The 20,873-nt window shown below is 40.7% G+C and overlaps 1 protein-coding gene across 2 annotated transcripts in view; it reads left to right on the plus strand.

Moving 5' to 3' along the window:
• Positions 1 to 3,356, plus strand: part of serpinh2 (serine (or cysteine) peptidase inhibitor, clade H, member 2) — a 56,489-nt gene extending 53,133 nt beyond the window's left edge. Inside the window, exons 5-6 of one of the 2 annotated variants that reach the window (XR_014872250.1) lie at positions 1,974 to 2,487; positions 3,101 to 3,356. Coding sequence is in view for 1 of the 2 variants with exons in the window: in XM_085150381.1 (XP_085006507.1) it covers positions 1,974 to 2,135 (162 nt within the window). In the remaining variant the exon portion in view is untranslated. Of the gene's footprint in view, positions 1 to 1,973 lie in introns of both variants that reach the window. The other variant, XM_085150381.1, reaches the window with a different exon arrangement.
• The last annotated feature ends 17,517 nt before the right edge of the window (positions 3,357 to 20,873 follow it).

Here is a 20,873-nt window from a genome sequence, read left to right on the forward strand (position 1 = left end):
AGTTACGACTCAGGGACATATGTTGTCTTCATCGTGTCCCTCCTCTCCTTCCTACACATACTTTATTTTTTTCCCGAGAAAGAGAGAGAGATAGAGGGAGTCAGACCAATAAGGAAAAGAGAAGGGGGTGAGGAAAAGAAATCATTATTAACTCATAAGCTGGTTAATGCTGTAGCACTCTCAACCTTCAGCTCAAATGAGAATTTCTATCATTTACATATCAATTTAATTTCCTGCGTTTCCATCTTCTCCCCCCCACCGCCCCTCCCTCATTAAAAGCAGCATTTGCTTGCCGCTGTAATCAGCCTGTGCAGCACATTTTTCAGGGCGGCGAGCGCTCTCACGCACACCGTTGCATCCTACACACACACATAAACAGAAAAACAGTGTTCGGTTTGACACAAGAAAAGGCAAAGCTATGCACGCCTACATATGCTTTGTGTCACCCTATCACATGCACGCTCACAGGTGTACCAGCACGCACACACACACACACACACACAAAGGCAGCGTGCTGGAGCCTGAGCAGGTAAGCAGACAGAGCAGCTCCGTGGCCTGCTGCAGCTCTGTCAGGATTAAACCAGTGATCAGAGAAATGAAAGGGAAGCTGTCATTCCACATAGGCCTCTATACACATCATCCTCAATAATTACACCCTCTCCTTCCTTCGCCTCGCTTCCTCCACTCTTATAACCTCCTACCTGTGTGCATTTGTGTGTGTGCGTGACACAGGCAACACGCTTGACTGACACCAGGCACATCAAATAGGGCCTTTTATGAAATGTGCGCCTGCTTGAATTATACTCACTTTAAGCCTTACCCTTTTTCCCTCTGTAGTTTAAAGCCACACCTGAAAGTGTGTGTGCGCGCGTATGCGTGTGCACCGATATTAGCATGCATTTGCGAGCGTCTGAATTGAATCGATACAGATGTGCCTACCCCTGCGCAGCCCACATCTGGCGGTGCGACCGAGCCTGCAGGGGATATTTGCAGCTAACCGCTTCAATCTGGGCCTTGAGACTCATGAATACGATCAAATATTGAGTTCAAGCTAAGTGTTACACGGCAAGGCCTCGAGTGTAAAGCAAGTTTAAGGTCTGTCATTTTGAGTCAATGCCATATGTGACCTTTAGTGGGAAAGTCAAGAGGTACCAGATCCGAGCTGTCGAGCTAGCCTGATCCCTTTTATTTCTTACGACTTGGATTTCTGCATTTGTATTTTCACTGTGCTGTCGTCAGCCTATTACACTCCTCAAACACACATGATTAGGGTGGCTGAGGAATGAAATGAATGCATCCTATTGAAGCGTGGCACATTTCTTTGACTTATTTTCAAAGTTTGTTTGTCATTTCGCGTTTTCATTTGTTAGATTTACTTCTTTGAATCAGTATTTCTTTTTATTTTTGGCAAATTGTCAGTTGCATTAGCGAGCAGAATTTATTTTACAGCATTGTTTGTCACCTGCGAAGCCTGTGTGCCATTCTTATGTTCACTCTAATACAAAACAATCTGCTTTTCAAACCTTTTTTGAGCCGTGTCGCTTTGTGATGTCACTTTTAGGAAACTTTTATTCATTTTTGCCAACAGTAGGAACCCTGATCACTTACTAATTAACAGTGAGACTAAATGGAGCTAGACCTAACATTCATGCTGAGTTAGTCCAGTCTAACCGCTGTAATAGTTCTGTCTCTTCAGCAAAGCTTTAGAAAAACCAAAGTGTGTGCTTTGGAGCGAGTAATGAATAAGCTAATACCTTGGTTTTGCTTGCTGTTTGTCCCCCTTTTTGCAGCTAATGACTTTGTACTGTAAGACTACTTCGTATCCAGGGTTTTTGTATAACAGTGACTTGTTATTATAGCTCAGCACTTGAGCGTGTAATAAATGTAAATCTCAGTGTCTGTAACTTGGTCCCCCGAAGCTCATTATTTGTGACAAGTGTGTGAGACAGTGTTTGTTTTCTGCTATGTTGCAGATGAGTAATGAGATCATTCGCCTGTGCTTCCAAAGCATCTCCCTGGACAAGATCTTTAAGGGCTATGTGATCCCCAGCAAGCAAAACCTCAGCAATTTCATCCAGCGATTCCACTCCTGGAAGGAAAGCTACTCGCACGCCTCACAGGTTTACCGCAAGTGAGGAAATGATCGACGGTCACAGGATGTGATACGTTCGCAGTACTTTTAAAGTCTATGAATTAAATGATATACATTTTAATGGAGTAATTGTGGCGCTTGTTGAAGTGGTAATATGGACAAACCAGTTTAAATCAGGACATAATAAAAATGATCCGCTCCGTATTTGTTTAATACAAGACGAAGGCATGAGGTGTTACGCTGTGGTACTGTTTATTTAACAAAATCTAGACGCATGGTGTGAAAATCTTACCGCTTCTGAAGGAATTAAGATGCTAACTAGCAGCCAGGTGCTGCTAATCAAATGCACTTGATTAACTGATAACGAGTGAGTGTGAGGACCTCTAAAAAAAGCAGTTTGTTGTAGGGATGCACCGATACCGATACTGGTATCGGGTATCTGGGCCGATACTGTAAAATGTGTGTAAAAGTTAACCGATACCATGAACCGATACCAACTTATTTCATTAACCAGAGGGTGGCTTGTCATTTCTGTTGTAGTTTTTTAGATTGGCCACTAGGGGGCCAATTACTATTTTATTTATTATTTATTTAATAATAATTATTTTGTTTGTTTGTTTACAATATGGACACTCTGCAATAATTTAAAAGTTTATTTTATTCTCAAACCTAATTTGCATTTATTTTATTCCAAACAGAAATGTTTATTTATTATTCTGAAAGCTCGAGACAGTGCCAATAGTTCAGTGATATTTTGTTAAATTACAATGTGGAGACTCTGCAATAATTTAACAGAAGTGCTTATTTTTCACTTTAAATTTTTTTGTGGTCATTTTTATTAAGATTTAATTTTTTATCGACAGGGAATATAATAAAACCTGTCTTCCAATTAATTGTATGTGTGTGTGTGGTAGAAGTATCGGTTTTTGTACTCGGTATCGGCAAGTACTCAGATCCAAGTATCGGTATCGTATCGGTTTGAAAAAATTGGTATCGTTGCATCCCTAGTTTGTTGTTCTGGAGCCTTCAGGTGTTTGTTAACACAAAGCCAAGGAGGTATCAGTAATGATCTTAGAGAAGCAATTGTAGCTGTCCATCAACCTGGGGAGAGTTATAGAGCCATTTCCAAACAATCTGAAGCCCGTCATTCGTAAGCGAGAAAGATTATCCACAGTAGAAAACATTCAGTTCTCAATCTTCCCACAAGTAGACGTCCCTGCGAATTTAGCGCAAGGATCAAGGAGCTACGGTGACCCAGACCTCAGGCTGAGATGCCAAGGTGAGAGCTGGACATAAACTGTCCCGGGTCATGAGAGGCTGTCATGAGAAAGTCACAAAATGATTATTTCAAGTTATTGCTGCTAAAGGTGGTTTTTACAAGCTATTAAATCTGCCTTTAGTTTTTCACACACTGCTTTTTGGTGCAGTTTTTGTTAAATAAATAATGACACAGTGGACTCTGTCACGTTCTGCAGTTCATCTCTGGAAGTATTTATCTAATTTTAAGACCTGCTAAACACCAGATTCGTTTTATTATGTCCTGATATATAAAACCCTACAAATCACTGCATAGCAACACTTTGTTTTCAACAGTTAAAAACTAAACATTACAAGTAAACGCAATCCTGACATTACAGCTACAAACGACTCATCAACGACAGACTGTTCGTCGAATTTATTACAACCTTATTTAGAAAACATAGATTTTAAGTGCGCTGAAATATTGAAAATACAGTTTCTATATAGCAGTTTTACTCTGAGACACCATGAAGGAGGACATGCAGATAGTTGGTGTGACACAGGAGGATGCTACGGTGAGATTAGAGGCAGATGATCCACTGTGGTGACCACTAAAGAGATTATATATAGTTGGTAGGACTGTTCTGGGAACAAAGCAGCAGAGAGGCCCTAAGGCACAAAACAAAGCCGGTTTTAGATACAGCAGGAAGTCAGGTGGAGATGGGTTGCAAAGCGGCTTGCAGTTATACAGCAGCTGGCTGTGGAAGGGTATCAGCTGAGCCATTAGGACTGAGATCAGCTGATCTGCTGGGCGGGCTATTCCTCGTTCAGCTACGTATAAGACAACATATTTTCATTCAGATTGATTCACTGGAAGTGTGTTTTTTTTTATTGTGTGTGGGGTTGTTTGACCCTGAGCCTCATTTGGGAAACAAACGATTTGTGTTTGAATCTGAAGTCACTGTTAATAGTGTTCGCTGTCCTTGGCCCTATTTTGTGCAGGCTGCTGCAGACACGATAATCTAGAAAATCATAATTTGGGTTCCTTTGGGATTTGAAATAGTTTAGTGCGGTTCCATCTGCAGCTACTTAACACGTATGTCTAGTCCACAAGGCTAGACCTGCACAGACGGGGTTGAACATATGCAGAACCTTTCTTCTCCTGTTGTTTTATTATTTCAGTACTTTAATCAGCTGTGTTTATGCTTATATAATTTGATTATGTTTTTTTTTTCCATCGGATTTTCTGAAAGCATGGAAGCAATCACATCACCCATGAGATTTTCAGGGAGTGAACTTGTGTGTCCGATTAGCCAGCTTCAACAACTCATTCCAAAGGCTAATTTAATTTAATTAACAGTCATTTATTTCTTTATGGCAGAACAGAATACTTTTCCATCTGTGGGAAGTGCAAGAGAAGGCGGACTCTAAATGAGGAAGTCAGTTTTCAGCAGATAAAAGAAAAACCTATCCCAATAAAAATAGGTTGCAGCTAGAATAAGCCCGCCTCTATGCTGCCTTTATATAGAAATGTGATTTCAAATCACATCCACTGCAGCGGTCCTGTCAGCTAGTTACTTTTCTCGCTGTGTCCTTGCATTAATTTACATCGTCTCACTCGAGCTATCCTAGTAATGAAGAACAAAACTAGACGCCCGACATTATTAATTCAACTCCCAACAAAAGTCAAATGCAAATGCAGTGCAATACAAAAAAAATAGAGCATTTTTACCGGGTCAGTGGAAGACGACGACCAAGAAAGAGCACTTCAAGTTATTTGTTTCTTTCACTTGTCAGTTAATCAGCGGGTCAGTGGTTTTCTGAACTGCAGATTTTCACTTCATTACTATGATTGCCCTAAGAGAGAGTCTGAAGGGCTCGCAGTGTTTTCACTGGCTTACGCACACAGACACACACACTTTCCAGAATCTCCAATACCCCTTTGGGCCTCTCACTGTCTGCACGGGCAATCGACCTCGTCCAACCAATTAAAGACGGCGCTTAGTTCCTGATCGATGGCTGAGGTTGGTGTGGGGCAGGATGAGGACAGATGTGGGTGGGTATGTGAATGGGGGAGGGGGTAATTGGGGAGATCCGCTCCATGGCCTAATAAGTTTTTATTTGGTGTCACTATGTAAAGCTTTTCACCCTAAAATCTCATTTAATGTACCAAATGCTTCACCTGCTCTCTCTGGAGGAATTATCTGAAACTAGTGAAACTGTGATTGCTTCACTACTTATACACTCATCGAGTCAACGTGCAATAGGATCTCTTACTATAACGATTGCAGCATATGCATGTTTATGCATGTATGCAACCCATGTCCTCTTCCTCGAAACATCATCGCACATACATAATTAACCCTCTGACTTCTAAGTCATCGAGCGCTAACTCTAATCCTACCTCACACATTGGGATAGCAGCACCAACCATATCAAACCGTCAGGGTTTTAATAGTTTTGCAATTTTCATTAGTTTTTATTTTTATTTAGTTTTGACTTCAGATTTTCAATTTTATATCAGTTTTAATTCGTTTTTACCAATTGTTTGCTAGTTTAGTTTTTATTTTTTTGAAAATCCTTAGTTTCAGTTTAGTTTTGATTAGTTTCAGTTATAGTTTTAGTTGTGTTTGCAATAATTAAGTGTAACAAAATCCCAGTTTCATCATATCAGTCATTCTGCTCATCCTTGGGTATGTTGCTATTCCAGCTACCATACTGCACCCTGGACAGGTCGCCTGTCTGTCGCAGGGCTAACACGCAGAGACAGACAACTCACATTCCCACCTATGGGTTCTTTAAATAAATAAATAAAGGCAGATGAACAACCATTGATACCAGGCAACTATAAAATATATATCTTGGCCCCAATGAGACTATTAACTCTCGCAGCACCGGGTGTTCGTAATTTTGGTTCAAGTGAATTGATAAACTTTTGAAGGTAATTGACTCACACAGTTGTGTAGATATCCCCGTCCTGTTGTCTCGGGATGCATCACGCTGCCTTGCCTGGGGTTAGCTTCTGTTTTCTGGGGATGAGGGTTGAGTGTGCTCCCTTACCTTCTCAAGGTAAGCTAGGTTAGCCTTCTTGTGTGAGCTTTTCAAGTGCACTTTAAGGTTTGTGGGATTTTTTTCCCTTTAGAAATGTCCCTCATAATTTGTCTGTTTCCACTACAAGACACTTGCTTTATCCAAAACACAGTCATATTCAAAGTAATCCCAAATTGGACTCTGGCGCTTTCTTCCGACTTTTCCTGACATGATTCTGCGCGTGGATGGAGCAGCAACACAGACGACTCGACTAACGTACTGCCACCTGCTGGCATAATGAGACACAGCAAGAAAAAAACCTGTAAACTAAACTCCATTTTCACCCTTGACTATTGTATGACACGCACACATCAATGAAAACTAAACACATTTTTGCTATAAATTCAGTTAATTTTAGTTAGTTTTGTGAACACTCATTATAGTTTTAGTTAGTTTTCCTTTTTTTGTTTTTATTTTTATTTCCGTTAACTTCCGGAACTTCTGTTAAATGTTTTTTCACTTCTTGTTTTCGTTAACGATAATAACCTTGCAAACCGTATCAAAGTAAAAATATCAAAGTGATCTAATATGAAACACTGAATGCAATTCAGATCATTTTCGCTTTTTATGTAGCATTAGCATGGCTATTTTGTTGGCTTCGATCTGTTTTTGCGGTGCAGGAATTACACGCATCAAGCTGACAGTCTTAATAAAAAACTAGTAAAGACGTCTTTAGCTTTGACACAAGCTGAAACAGGAGCTATTAGGTCATCTTAACTCAGTCATGTGATTTGGACGTGCTGGCCTGTCGGTTGACTCCAGACAGTTAACGTCTATGTGTTTTTAAAAAAATATTCACTATACATTTATTATAAATTCCAGTTCTTTCGATTTACTTGTGCATAGAGTGTAGCAAAAAGAATCACCTGATTTCAAAAGGCTGTTTTGTGAAACACGCAAATCTCGTGTTTCTAACATCTTCTAACATGCTGCGAATGTAAGCATTTTGAAATCGGATGATTCTTTCATCATCCCTCCTCTTTTGTTCCACGTGTAATGTGTAACCTAAGTATAATTTGCATACTGAACTGAATTTTGCTCACTGCTAAATATGAAATGAAGAACTTCAAAATGCTCTGCAGGCCTGACAAAATCCACTCGTACGACGGGTTGTTGCCAGTGGTTTATTGTGATGTCTAGGTTAAGTCGTCAGTGTCTGAGTCAGTGAACCCTGCAGACAGGAACACACTGCAAGGATTTAATGAGTAAGAGTGGCCTGGTAATTTAGTTTTATTTTTGCACTCACTAGCAGAGGAATGCAAGTACGAGGTACGGAATTAAATCACGGTGTTGGGTGTTGCGACTCAGTTTATGCATGGAAAAACCTGGTAGATGGTCTGTATAATGATGTGTAGGAGGGATTTATAAGGTTGAGAACACATCAGAAGTTCCACACATTTCAAACTCAGAGTTGCTACCTTTTGCATCAGTTTTTTTTCCCCCCCTCACTGAAATTTAAGGAAACATTAAACTCAAAAATGCTCTCCAAGACAGATAGCCACCGTTTGAAAAATAAATGAAAAACATTCCCTGCTATCTCCACTAAGTCCTTCCTCCATCAGCGGCTGGTGAAAGTGGAAGGGTGTTAAGTAAAGAGACGCTGATATGTTTTTCTCCCCTTCAGATATCACACCAGCAAGCCTGTCACCCACACAGCCAATATCACAGTCAGTCCACACACTGGGTTCAGTCACAGGGCAGGGAGAGAAAGCAGCGAGGAGGGAGGGAGGATGAAATGATGAAGAGAAAGGGAAAAAAAACGTGCCACTGTGGCGTGTCCCAGGAACTCGGAGCAACAGGACACATTCCCTGAGCTCGCAGTGCAGCGTGTTTCATCCCCGACCCGCGGCTTTCCAATCTCTACCCTTTATGTTATGTTGTAAATACATGCAAAAACTAAATAAAGAGATAAAACACTAACGCTGCCAGCAGAGTTCACGCATAAATAAGAGATGGGTGGTAGAGGAGTGAAATGCAGGAAGAGCAAGGAGAGAAATTGTCTTGGAACGATAGAAGCGCTGGAATAGAGCTACAGACGACGGCGGTAAATGGATGCAGCGTTAATAATCAGTAAAAAGCACGATTCTAGGAAACAGGTGACGTGACATCAGATGAAATGTCAACACAACAATCCAGACAGCTCGGAAACCTATTTATCAGTCCCCAAAGGATTGCGCTATTTCTGAATTTGTCACAGAATTAGGGATACATCGGGGAATGCGGGCCTCCTCTGTGGCAAATGGAACGAGCTGATTAATAAAGTCATAAATTGAACTGGCAAATTGTCCCCAGCGCCGCGGTAGCCAGACTGTAGCATTTGCGTCCTTCTCACCTTCCTGCTCTTAAAGCACATCTCAGACACACGATTTTTTGCTCATGTTTCTGACTTGGTCCCTCCCACGCAGTATTAAGTGCACATTAACACAGAACAGGCTGTAATTGCAGTTAAGTAAATCTGTTATTTATTTATTTATTTATTTATGAAGGTCTGTTTTTGAAGAATTGACATTTCAACTCACTTTAGTCAGTTTAACTCATGGACAGAGAGTCAGTTTGGTAATCTCATTGGTAACAGTCATATGTATAAATTAATGGTGTTTTCTTTTTTGGGTTTATTTATTTATTAATTTTTTTTATAATTTCTTCAAGGAGCCGTTATGAGATGTGGTTATCAAGGAGTTATGTTGATGATCTCTACTCGAGCCAGACTCGTGCTGTGCTGGCTGTCTGTCTTTTGACATCATTGCACAACACCTGCTCTTCATAAGGTAATAAAGCACGTGCGTCTGGCTCACACTATTCCCTCATTCGGACTTACTTCTGTCGCCTTTTTTATTTTTGCTTTTGCCTTCTTCATCATGTTTTTTTCCTCCGATGTCTGCAAATTTTGGTGTCAATCTGATGCTTTTGGTATTGTGGATACCATACCGAAACTTATAAGGGAGATATATAAGGGAGAGCAGTGTTTTATGATTTGTGAGATGAATTGTGAACACATTTTGATAAACGCTAAATCATTATAATTTTTATTTTGGATCAACTTCGGTTGGAACTACTAGAGGAACTACCGGACCCCCGTCATCAACGAGTGCCCAGTGGAGAGAGTGGACAGCTTCAAATACCTCGGAGTTCACATCACGCAGGACCTGTCATGGTCCTGTCACATCAACACCGTGGTGAAAAAGGCCCGACAGCGTCTCTACCACCTCAGACGCTTGAGAGACTTCCGACTGCCCTCCAAGGTGCTCAGGAACGTTTACTCGTGCACCATAGAGAGCATCCTGACGGGAAACATCTCAACCTGGTTCGGGAACAGCACCATGCAGGACAGACGAGCTCTACAGAGGGTTGTGCGTTCAGCTGAGTGCACCATCCGCTCCGAGCTCCCTGACCTGCACTCAATCTACAGCAGGCGGTGCTGGACCAAGGCCAGGAAGATCGTGAAGGACCTCAGCCATCCCAACAACAGACTGTTCTCTCTGCTGAGGTCAGGAAAGCGATTTCCTGAAGACCAACACAGAGAGACTGAGGAGGAGCTTCTTCCCGCAGGCGATACGGTCTCTCAGTCACACCACCACACAGTACTGACCCACACATATAGTTCTTACACACACACTGGACATTCTGGACTTTGTTTTCACTAATTCGATTAGATGTGTGGTCATCTAATCGAATCACTTCATCACTAAACCACTTTAAGCATATTTGCACTGCACAAGACACTAAATAATGTGGATTGCACAACACTGGACATTATATTTCTTCATTTCCATTTAATACTCGTACAGCTGCTGTTATTGTGTGTGTATATATATATATATATATATATATATATTTCTTCATACATTCTTATATATTTCTATACTGTGTATTGTGTATTTTGTTGTACAGTTATTTTATTTTCAACTTTAATTTTTATATTTTATTTTATTCCTTCCTAGTTAAATTTACCCCTTTGTAATTTTCATATTTATTTCCTATCTTATTCATAGCCTCTTCTCTTTTTTTCTTTAGGTCACGAGCAGTTGTCTAAGCATTTCACTGCATATCGTACTGTGTATGTGACAAATAAAATTTGAATTTGATTTCGGTTGCCTGTTTAGACCAGGGGTGGGGAACTCCAGGCCTCAAGGGCAGGTGTTCTGCAGGTTTTAGATGTCAGCCTGGGTCAACACACCTGAGTCAAAAGATTAATTCATTTCCAGGCCTCTGGAGAACTTGATGAGATGTTGAGGGGGTAATTTAGCCAATTAAATCAGCTGTGTTGGATTAAGGACACATCTAAAACCTGCAGGACACCGATCCTTGAGTTCCCCCCTGGTTTAGGCAATCAGTACAAAAAGGTTCAGACATTTTTGTTGGGTTTCATTTCCATAACAATATTTATTTAACACAATTGAGTGGACTACGTACTAAATTTAGAGCATAGAAATAAAGCATCTGTCCTATCATGTTACAGTAGTATCGATCCGAATCAATACCAGCGTTGGTATATACTGATACTATCACTGATATACTGATACTATCAGTGTACGTTTTGTGTGTGTGTGGCGTACTAACGCATGATGAATGTGAGACTGACCACAGTCCCCCGTCCCTCCTCTCTGACCTCCCGGTGGCCTCTCTTCTGCTTTCTCTCCCCCTGTCACCATCAGCCTTTCTACTCTTTTGTTTCTTCACGTCATAAACTGCTTTCGAGCATCGACTACTCGCTGCGGTCTTTGCACGTGCATCCATGCGCAGCACGCAGGCAAATACAGTCATGCGCACACACCTCTCTGTCTTTATTTAATCATTGGCTCTGTTACAGAGGATATTTTCCCAGACAATGCCTGTGAAGGCGGTGAGCCAGGCAGGCCGAATGAGAGGGGGAGATCTCTCTATCCCTCATCACATGGAAGCCTCGGTACTGGCACTCCCACTGACTGAGATGAATGAATTTAATATATCTCCCTTTTGAAGCGCAGATGACCTCCCGATACGGCAGGAGGAGTTTTCTTTTTTTCTTCGCGCCGCCTGTGAAATCAGGAAATGCACAGGAAGGCATCTGAAGGGATTCTGACAGAGACTAATTTGTTTTGTGGCATGACGTGACTCGTGTATATCTTTGTCCGCACAGAAACAGCATCATTTTTTGCCACAACCTTTTTATCATTGCTAGATAATGCTTATCATGGGTCTTTATGTTTGCAGGGAACCTCAGCTGTTTATAGTGGAAGCAACAAGCTGAGCTTATGAGGAATATTGCGTTAAAGTCGGCTCTGTCAGGACCACTCGAGTCAAAATATTATTCTTAGTCCGTCTGCAATAATTTAGTTGTCTTTTGGGGCACATATGCAAAAACCCAAAATGCAGGGAGAGCAGTATTAACCCTCTCAGGTAACGGGGGGCTAGAGGTGGGTTGCAGAGCAACTGCATGCCAGCTAAATCAGCATCGGTAACACATCCCATTTGACATTTGCCATTTAGATATTTAATAGGGTGTCAGATGAGCCGTCAGATGGAGTGCGCTGGCTTTGAGATCATCTGATTTGCTGGGTTTGCTGGCTGAGCTCGACCTTCTACGCTGGGCTCAATTTAAACTGCTGCTGCAGCTCATAATTTGATCATCTAATGCGATACACAAATTAACCCATTTAGGTGTTCAGAAATATATATTCTTATCTTCTAAATCTTGGGGGAAAAGTATTATTTTAACCTCTGCTCAGGGTTAAGTAGCAGCTATGATTCTCTGTGGTGAGGCAAAAACATGGCAGGAAAAAACACTTAGTGCAGCTTTAATCCTGCATCTCTGATTCCCCCGAAGCTCTGTCAACATTTCTCTTTTCTTCGCCGAACTGCATAGTGTCTCGTCTTTGTGCTAGAGCCTGTGCAAGCACACTGCTGTGTTTGTCAGTCTATTCTGCTGATGTGCTCCCATACCAAAGTAAGCCACAGTGACCCCTCTCTTATTTCCATCCTTATTGGATCTAGTGCTCTCCTGAGACGGCACAGACATTGATGCCTCCGGTCATTTTTCTGTCCCTTATAACAGACTGTCCCAGGGTGCTATGTAAGTCCTACTTAATTAGGCCTTAAATTGGATGGATTTATGCTTATCCAGACTCTAAAATGTCTTTTATTGAGTATTTATCCCACGAGGTTAGGACCACACCGATCAAATTACACTGCTTCAGACTTAGCTGCATAGCTAACTAACTCTCCTATGCACTGTCTGTGTTGCACGCATGGGTAAATTAATGTTGCACACACATACAGTGTTATGCATACATATTAGTCTGTCATATGGTAGACATTGGAAATGTGTTTTTGATTCCCAAGCATCAGCAAGAGCCTTGACATCCCAACAGAGACCCCTAGAGGCCGGGCTTCTCTCTGCAGCCAACCACACACAAGTGCATGAGAGTAAATGAGTATATTTTGCTATACTCTGAGCTATATTCCATGTTTCATGCAATGAATGGGTTTGCAAAATTTGTCCTGAATAGTGGAGGAGTGGATTTGTAGCTGGCAGAATTTTAATGCTTGCTTTGAGTAACGAGTGTTGAACTCAGTTGCAGTGAGTGTCATAGCGAGAGACGGGGATCCCATTGATCAAACTATATGTAATTTATAGGGATGCACCGATACCGATACTGGTATCGGTATCGGGGCCGATACTGTAAAATGTGTGTGTACTCATACTCGTAAAAGTTAACCGATACCATGAACCAATACCAACTTATTTCATTAATCAGAGGGTGGCTTGTCATTTTTGTTGTAGTTTTTTAGATTGGCCACTAGGGGGCCAATTATTATTTTATTTATTATTTATTTTATAATAATTATTTTGTTTGTTTGTTTACAATATGGACACTCTGCAATAATTTAAAAGTTTATTTTATTCCAAACAGAAGTGTTTATTTATTATTCTGAAAGCTCGAGACAGTGCCAATAGTTCAGTGATATTTTGTAAAATTACATTGTGGAGACTCTGCAATAATTTAACAGAAGTGCTTATTTTTCACTTGAAATTTTTTTGTGGTCATTTTTATTAAGATTTTATTTTTTATTGGCAGGGAATATAATAAAACCTGTCTTTCAATTCATTGCATTTGTGTGTGTGTGTGTGTGTGTGGTAGAAGTATCGTTTTTTGTACTCTGTATCGGCAAGTACTCAGATCCAAGTATCGGTATCGTATCGGTTTGAAAAAATTGGTATCGTTGCATCCCTAGATGTACTTGGATCTGAGTACTTGCCGATACAGAGTACAAAAAACGATACTTCTACTAATAAATAAATACAAATTAGGTTTGTGAATAAATTAAACTTTTAAATTATTGCAGAGTGTCCATATTGTAAACAAACAAACAAAATAATTATTATAAAATAAATAATAAATAAAATAATAATTGGCCCCCTAGTGGCCAATCTAAAAATCTACAACAGAAATGACAATCCACCCTCTGGTTAATGAAATAAGTTGGTATTGGTTCATGGTATCGGTTAACTTTTACGAGTATGAGTACACACACATTTTACCGATACCAGTATCGGGTAGGTAACAGTATCGGCCTACCCAGTATCGGGTAGGCCGATACTGTTACCTACCCGATACTGGTATCGGTATCGGTGCATCCCTAGTAATTTATTGACATGCTTTAATTTAATATGAGAAAAAAACCCGTAGGTCAAGTTAATGCCCATGATGCCTTCGAAAAGCCTAAAGCATACCTTAATAACACAAATACAACTGAACGAGCATTAATAAAATGTATCCTCATGTAAATACACAACACTGTATCTTTAGTTCTGTTTTTACAACCCCCCACTACGATGAAATGTAGTTTTAGACTGTCATCACTTGGAGATTTAGGTTGTAGAAAGAGCTTTTTTTTATTTTTCCCGTGAAAGCTGTTCCCCGTCTAGACTCAGTATCACTGTGTGTGCTTTCAAAATGGCAACACAAAGTAAAGTACACGAGACTGTCTCGTGGCAAATGAATACACGAGCCTCTATTTACTCTCAGCAAAGAAGAATTCATTCCACCACCTTTACTTTCAGCAGCCGCTTTCTTTTCTTTCTCTCTGTTTTTTTTGCAGCATTGCTGTGTTGTCTAGCTTGGAGGTACCGTGGAGCTGCGCCCTTCTATTGAGTTTGCTGTGTGCACGGGGTGCATGTCACTGTGCACTCCACAGCTACAACAACTCGGCCCCAAATTCTTTTTGAGAACCTAAATTGACAGGCGGGCTGAGATTGAATTTGCGACCGCGTGGCCTTCTCTTACACGTTGGCTCTAAACTCTAGTTTTTAATCTCAAAATGACGGTGAGAATGTCAGCGCAAGCACACCGCCTTTACATTCTGTTCTTTTTAGCTAGCGCCTCTTCCCGCGCACACTAATTTTCTCTGAGCATATCATCATTAAAAGTTGTCTGAAGGATCATCTGTCATTTAAATTATAATCAACCTGGTAAATAAATGATTCATCATAATGTTTTAATGGCATAGTTTAAGAGTCTCGACCTCCTCCGGTAAATGAGTTTGATGAGGCTGACGCTGGGACGCAGTTTAAAAAAATCATAATCCTATGTTCCTTGAATTTAAATTAGCTGTAACACACAGTCTGCATTTCTTTGTGTACAAGCAGAACTGTGCATTATTGTGCTCGTGTACATATATATGTGTGTGTGTGAATGAGAGGGTTGTCTTTATGCGCACACACACAGGGCACCAGAGTGCTGTTAATTTCCGCCTGAGCATGGGAGCGGCCACTAAAAGTATCATTGAAGTGATGAATGCGCCGCTCCGAATGGGTATTAGTGTTTAATCTGAGTCATCTGAGAAATAGCACCACATCAACTTCAAACGACTTCCTTTCATCTGCAGTTAGAGACGCAGAGTCACAGATGTGGACCCTTCCCCCCCTTCTTGTTTCTTTTCCCCTGCACGTTCTTTTCAGATCACATGAATTCTTCAGCGTGATTGAAATGAATGCGAGACATCCTTCACACTTTGCTGTTAAATATACTGTAAGTGCAGCCACAGCATCGAGTTCACAGGCCCGGTGAAGCGAATGACACTGATTATCTTGTTACGATGGCACGTGACGAGAGATTAGATGTACTGGGAAGCCATTGAACACCCAGAAAATAAGCCCAAGGTTGTGAGTGACGTTGATATGAGCTGTTGAGATGTGGTTTATATTACTTCACTTTATTGCGTTTGTGTTTATTCTGCGATCCTCGAGGTTACTCGCACTTGGACTTGAGTAGAAGGCTCCACCCCTCATCAGGAACTAATCATTTCAAATATACCGCTGGACTCCCATCTCAAGAAACCCAATCAAAGGCGATAAAATAAAACAGCCAGAGGTCTGTGGTCACTCCTCGCATTGTAGGTGGATAATGGAAAAGATTACAGTGACAACAATGAGGTTGGTGACCATGACAACAATCGTGGTCTCAACAGAGTAAATGGAGGATGAAACCACAGACTGGAGCGAGGGGGGGGGATTGCAGTGACCATAGCAGGCTGGAAGTCAGAAAAGGAGGTGATAACAATGTATGAACCAGGCTGTGAAAAGACAAAAACATTAGCTCTTCGGTCTTTTCCTGGTACATTTCCTTGACAATGATGGAGACAGTGTGTAGGTCAGAAGAAAGATGTGAAGGGGGGATAAGGCTCTAAAGAAACCTTAGAGAGTCAAGCTTTAGCCAAATAACGGGACAGTTAATCACATTTTCTGCTTTTTAAAAATGTATTTATTTGTTTAAATAGGCTAAAATGGGACTACAGCTTAGTGATCACAATAGTAAATAAAATGAAATGGTACCGTTAAGAAATTATGCTTCCCCTCTGTCCACTAACTTCCTCTCCACACTGAAAAGATTGATAATGCAGCACTAACTATGTGTACATAGTAATCTCACTTTGATTATTTGAACATTGTCGTTATTCATAACGTTAAACCTCTAAACTTTATGTCAAGCTGACTGTTCAGAAAACACCTGTATTTAAAAGCTAGATGGTTATGTTTTTTTCAGATAGTGTGTTGCTGTGAATTTTGGGATAACATTACTTCCCTCCAGATTAGATGGTGTATCTTTTGGAAAAGGAGGTAAGAAAGGAGGTGTTGAAGCAGCTTTTCACAGTGTTTAAATCTTTTTATGGCCACCACTCGGATACTTCCTTCACCCATTTAAGCCACAGTCACACAGGCCTGTCAGTAGCTATCGCCTGGCAACCACCGTTGCTTGGTAAAAATGTTTATTCCCTGATGGTTGCTGGAGGGTGCCCGCTGTCGCTAGGTGAAATTTGTTACAAAGTGGTAAATGGTGCTACACTTTTTACAAGTGAACTCGTCTCTTTCCATGTAAGCCATGGTTGACTGTGGCAATGAAAGTAATCGCGGGAGAAATTCATTGCTGCTCCCTCTGTGTGGCCGATTTCCCCAACTGACAGCCAGCAACCTCCAGCAACCATTTGCCTACCATTTAGGGAGCACAATTGGGCTGGAGACATCCCGTGTCACTGAAGACTCAAAAGCAAGATGTGGACACAAATCGTTAATCGGAACCAAGATTGTTCAAGAATTTCATTAAACAGTTGAAAATGAAATGTTTTAACTACCTGACATGGAAAAGCCACACCAAAATAGGGTTTACATAGGGTACCACCATGTTCAGCTATAGGCTAAGCTAAACACATTTTGTTAATTTGCCCTCGCTAATCCTACTCATCTGTTTTTATTTAGATGCATTTTGATTCTACTCTGTTTCACCTTGGATTCACCAAACTCCCTCTTTCAGCCTCCCATTTCCACTGTGAGCTGCAACTATAAACTTTTGTCTCTTCAGGATTACCTTTCCATCACGGGATGAATGAAGTGTGAAAAGCAATCTGAGAATCGCCAGGCCTCTGATACACAACTTCTGCGGATGCAATTATGCCAATGGCAGATCATTTTCTGACCTTTATCCTCCAGCCAGTGTTGATGGCAGTATGCCACTGTGACAGACTGCTTTTTGTTTTCATGTATTTTACAGTTGTGTGACAGCTGAAAACCGGGCTCTTAAAGGCTGAGGTGCTCATCCGTTTGAAAGACAGCCTGACTTTTTGTGCTGCTCTTCTTCTTTCGCTCTCTATTTACTTATGTTGTGTATGTCCCTGTCAGTGTAACATTCTCATTATTTCTTTACTGCCACTTCTGTCTCCTTCCCTCTCTCTCTTCCTCTGTATCTTTTGTCCCATTTCTCTCTTTCTGTCTTCGTATTACGTGTATTTCTATCAGGTATTTTCCAAAGTCTGTGTCCAGGACCAAACCAGTGTTTTTGTTCTGGCTGATGCCTTCATTCAAAGGTTCACGGTCCTGCTTCAGGTAAATTGCTCCTTCTGACAAACAACCACGAGCACACATACAGACACACACCTTTGAACGTAGTGTTGTAGTCCAGTTTCTCAATTCTGCAGGTTTGTGCTTTTGAAATGGATTCCATCCATTTCATCTTGTTGTCAAGCTGGTTTTGTCACATGTTGTATTTTTGCATGCATTTGCACATATTCCTGTTTACCTGTGCTCATGTGTTTGTGCTATTTTGCAAACTGGTGAGCTGTCATCTCTCATTATTTTTTTTTAATTCCTGTTTCCCTCAATTAAAATCACAAATACAAAATACATTTCTCCTAAAAAAAAATATTGATTCGATTGCAGTTCTGTGACATAAGTACATTTCACACTGATTTCCAAATTGGTATGTCTATGAACTCCCCATTCTAATTGTATAATTTACACTCTTTGGCTCCTTTACATCTCCTTTGATGTTGATTTCACCCTTTAGAAAAGGGGATGTAAAAGTAAGTAAGTAAAATTTATTTATATAGCGCTTTTCACAGATAAAAATCACAAAGTGCTTTACAACACAGGAAATGGGAATATAAAAACAATATAACAGTAAATAAAACAATGTAAAACAATAAAACTATAAAAACAGCATAAGAAGCAATTAATCAAATGCTTTTCTAAATAAAAATGTCTTCCACTGTTTCTTAAAAGAATCAATGGAGTCCGTGCAGCGAAGAGACAGTGGGAGAGAATGCCACAGTCTGAAAGGCCCGATCACCCCGAGTTTTAAAACAAGTGCGCGGTACCACCAGCAGTCTCTGATCTAATGACCTTAAAGCCAGAGAAGATGTATGTGGTTTCAGCAGGTCAGATAAATATTGAGGAGCTTGACCATGTAGGGCCCTAAAGGTTAGAAGTAAAATTTTTAAATGAAACCTAAAATTTAACCAGTGAAGGGAGGCCAAGACTGGAGTGATATGTGATCTTCTCTTGGTGCCTGTTAAAAGACGTGCTGCAGCATTCTGCACAGTCTGAAGACGATTTAAGGCTGATTTGTTAAAACAAGTAAAAAGGCCATTACAGTAGTCTAAACGAGAAGAAATAAAAGCATGAATAATCATCTCAAGTTCAAGCTTTGATACCATTAGTCTGAGTTTAGAGATATTCTGTAAATGATATAAACAGTTTCGGCTGCTTAGAATGTTGCTCGAGCGACATCGAGCTGTCAAATAATATTTCTAAGGCTTGATTTTACATAAGGGTCTAAGAAGCTGATATGCTGTCTAATTTCTGGGACCATGTGGTCTGGAGCAATAATTAGAGTTTCTGTTTTATCAGAGAGTTGGAGAAAATTGTCATATAACCATTTGTTGATTTCTGTCAGGCAATTACTTAAATTAGATGTGTGCCGATGTGACGTTGAATATGTTTATCTTCAGACTTTCTCACATTACATACATACATACATCATACATACATAACAAATCCTTACTTTTTTGCAGTGTTTTTGTTTTCAATTCAATTTTATTTACAGTATATACAGCCACATCACAAGAGTCACCTCAAGGTGCTTTATATTGTAATGTAAAGACCCTACAAAAATACAAAGATAACCCAAACAATCGAACGACCCACTATGAGCAATACTTGGTGACGGTGGGAAGGAAAAACTCCCTTTTAACAGGAAGAAACCAGGCTCAAGGAGGGGCACCCAGGTGATGCAACTGGTAGTGAGTGCTGTGAAAGAGAGCCAGTATGGAAGCCCGTTTCCGCCACAAAAAAAAGCATCCATTACTAGAAATTTTGAGTTATTAACTCAAAATTTTGACTTATTAATTTGAAATTTTGAGAAAAGTAACTCGAAATTTCAAGTTAGCTCTGCCAATCAGTAATCTACGAGGAGTGCGCACTCAAAACCGGATCGAAAGAAATTGGTGCTTTCGAGGGTACGTTTGCTGATAGTGATGCCATTCAGCTAATAACACAAGGATTTCATCATTTCTGAAGCTACGCTGAAAATAATCAGCAATTTGTACATTCATGACTGGCTGTAATACTCGTAGCTTAGCTGTAGCATTTGTAGCTGAGGGCTTCAGCTTCTGGGTAACAAGGAAATTACTTTATTCATGTACAGGGTGGGCCATTTATATGGATACACCGTAAAAAAATGGGAATGGTTGGTGATATTAAAGTCCTGTTTGTGGCACATTAGTATATGTGAGGGGCAAACGCCTCAAGATGGGTGGTGACCATGGTGGCCATTTAGAAGTCGGCCATCTTGGATACAACTTTTGTTTTGTCAATAGGAAGAGGGCCATGTGACACATCAAACTTATTGGTAATGTCACAAGAAAAACAATGGTGTGCTTGGTTTCAACGTAACTTTATTCTTTCATGAGTTATTTACAAGTTTCTGATTACTCATAAAATGTGTTCAATGTGCTGCCCATTGTGTTGGATTGTCAATGCAACCCTCTTCTCCCACTCTTCACACACTGATAGCAACACCGCAGGAGAAATGCCAGCACAGGCATCCAGTATCCGTAGTTTCAAGTGCTGCACATCTTGTATCTTCACACCATAGACAATTGCCTTCAGATGACCCCAAAGATAAAAGTGTAAGGGAGTCAGATCGGGAGACCTTGGGGGCCATTCAACTGGCCCACGACGACCAATCCACCTTCCAGGAAACTGTTCATCTAGGAATGCTCGGACCTGGCACCCATAACGTGGTGGGCACCATCTTGCTGGAAAAACTAGGGGAACATGCCAGCTTCAGTGCATAAAGAGGGAAATTGCTACAACCCTCATGTAGCAATTTCAAATATCCAGTGGCCTTGAGGTTTCCATTGAAGAATGGACCTACTATTGTTGTACTCCATATACCACACCAAACCATCACTTTTGTTGTTCCAACAGTCTTGGAGGGATCCATCCAAGGTGGGTTAGTGTCAGACCATTAGCGGTGGTTTTGTTTGTTAACTTCACCATTCACATAAAAGTTTGCCTCATCACTGAACAAAATCTTCTGCATGAACTGAGGGTCCTGTTCCAGTTTTTGTTTTGCCCATTCTGCAAATTCTGTGCGCCGATCTGGGTCATCCTCATTGAGATGCTGCAGTAGCTGGA

Source organism: Neolamprologus multifasciatus, chromosome 3 (assembly GCF_963576455.1).
Source record: "Neolamprologus multifasciatus chromosome 3, fNeoMul1.2, whole genome shotgun sequence".
In the NCBI taxonomy this organism is placed as follows: Eukaryota; Metazoa; Chordata; class Actinopteri; order Cichliformes; family Cichlidae; genus Neolamprologus; species Neolamprologus multifasciatus.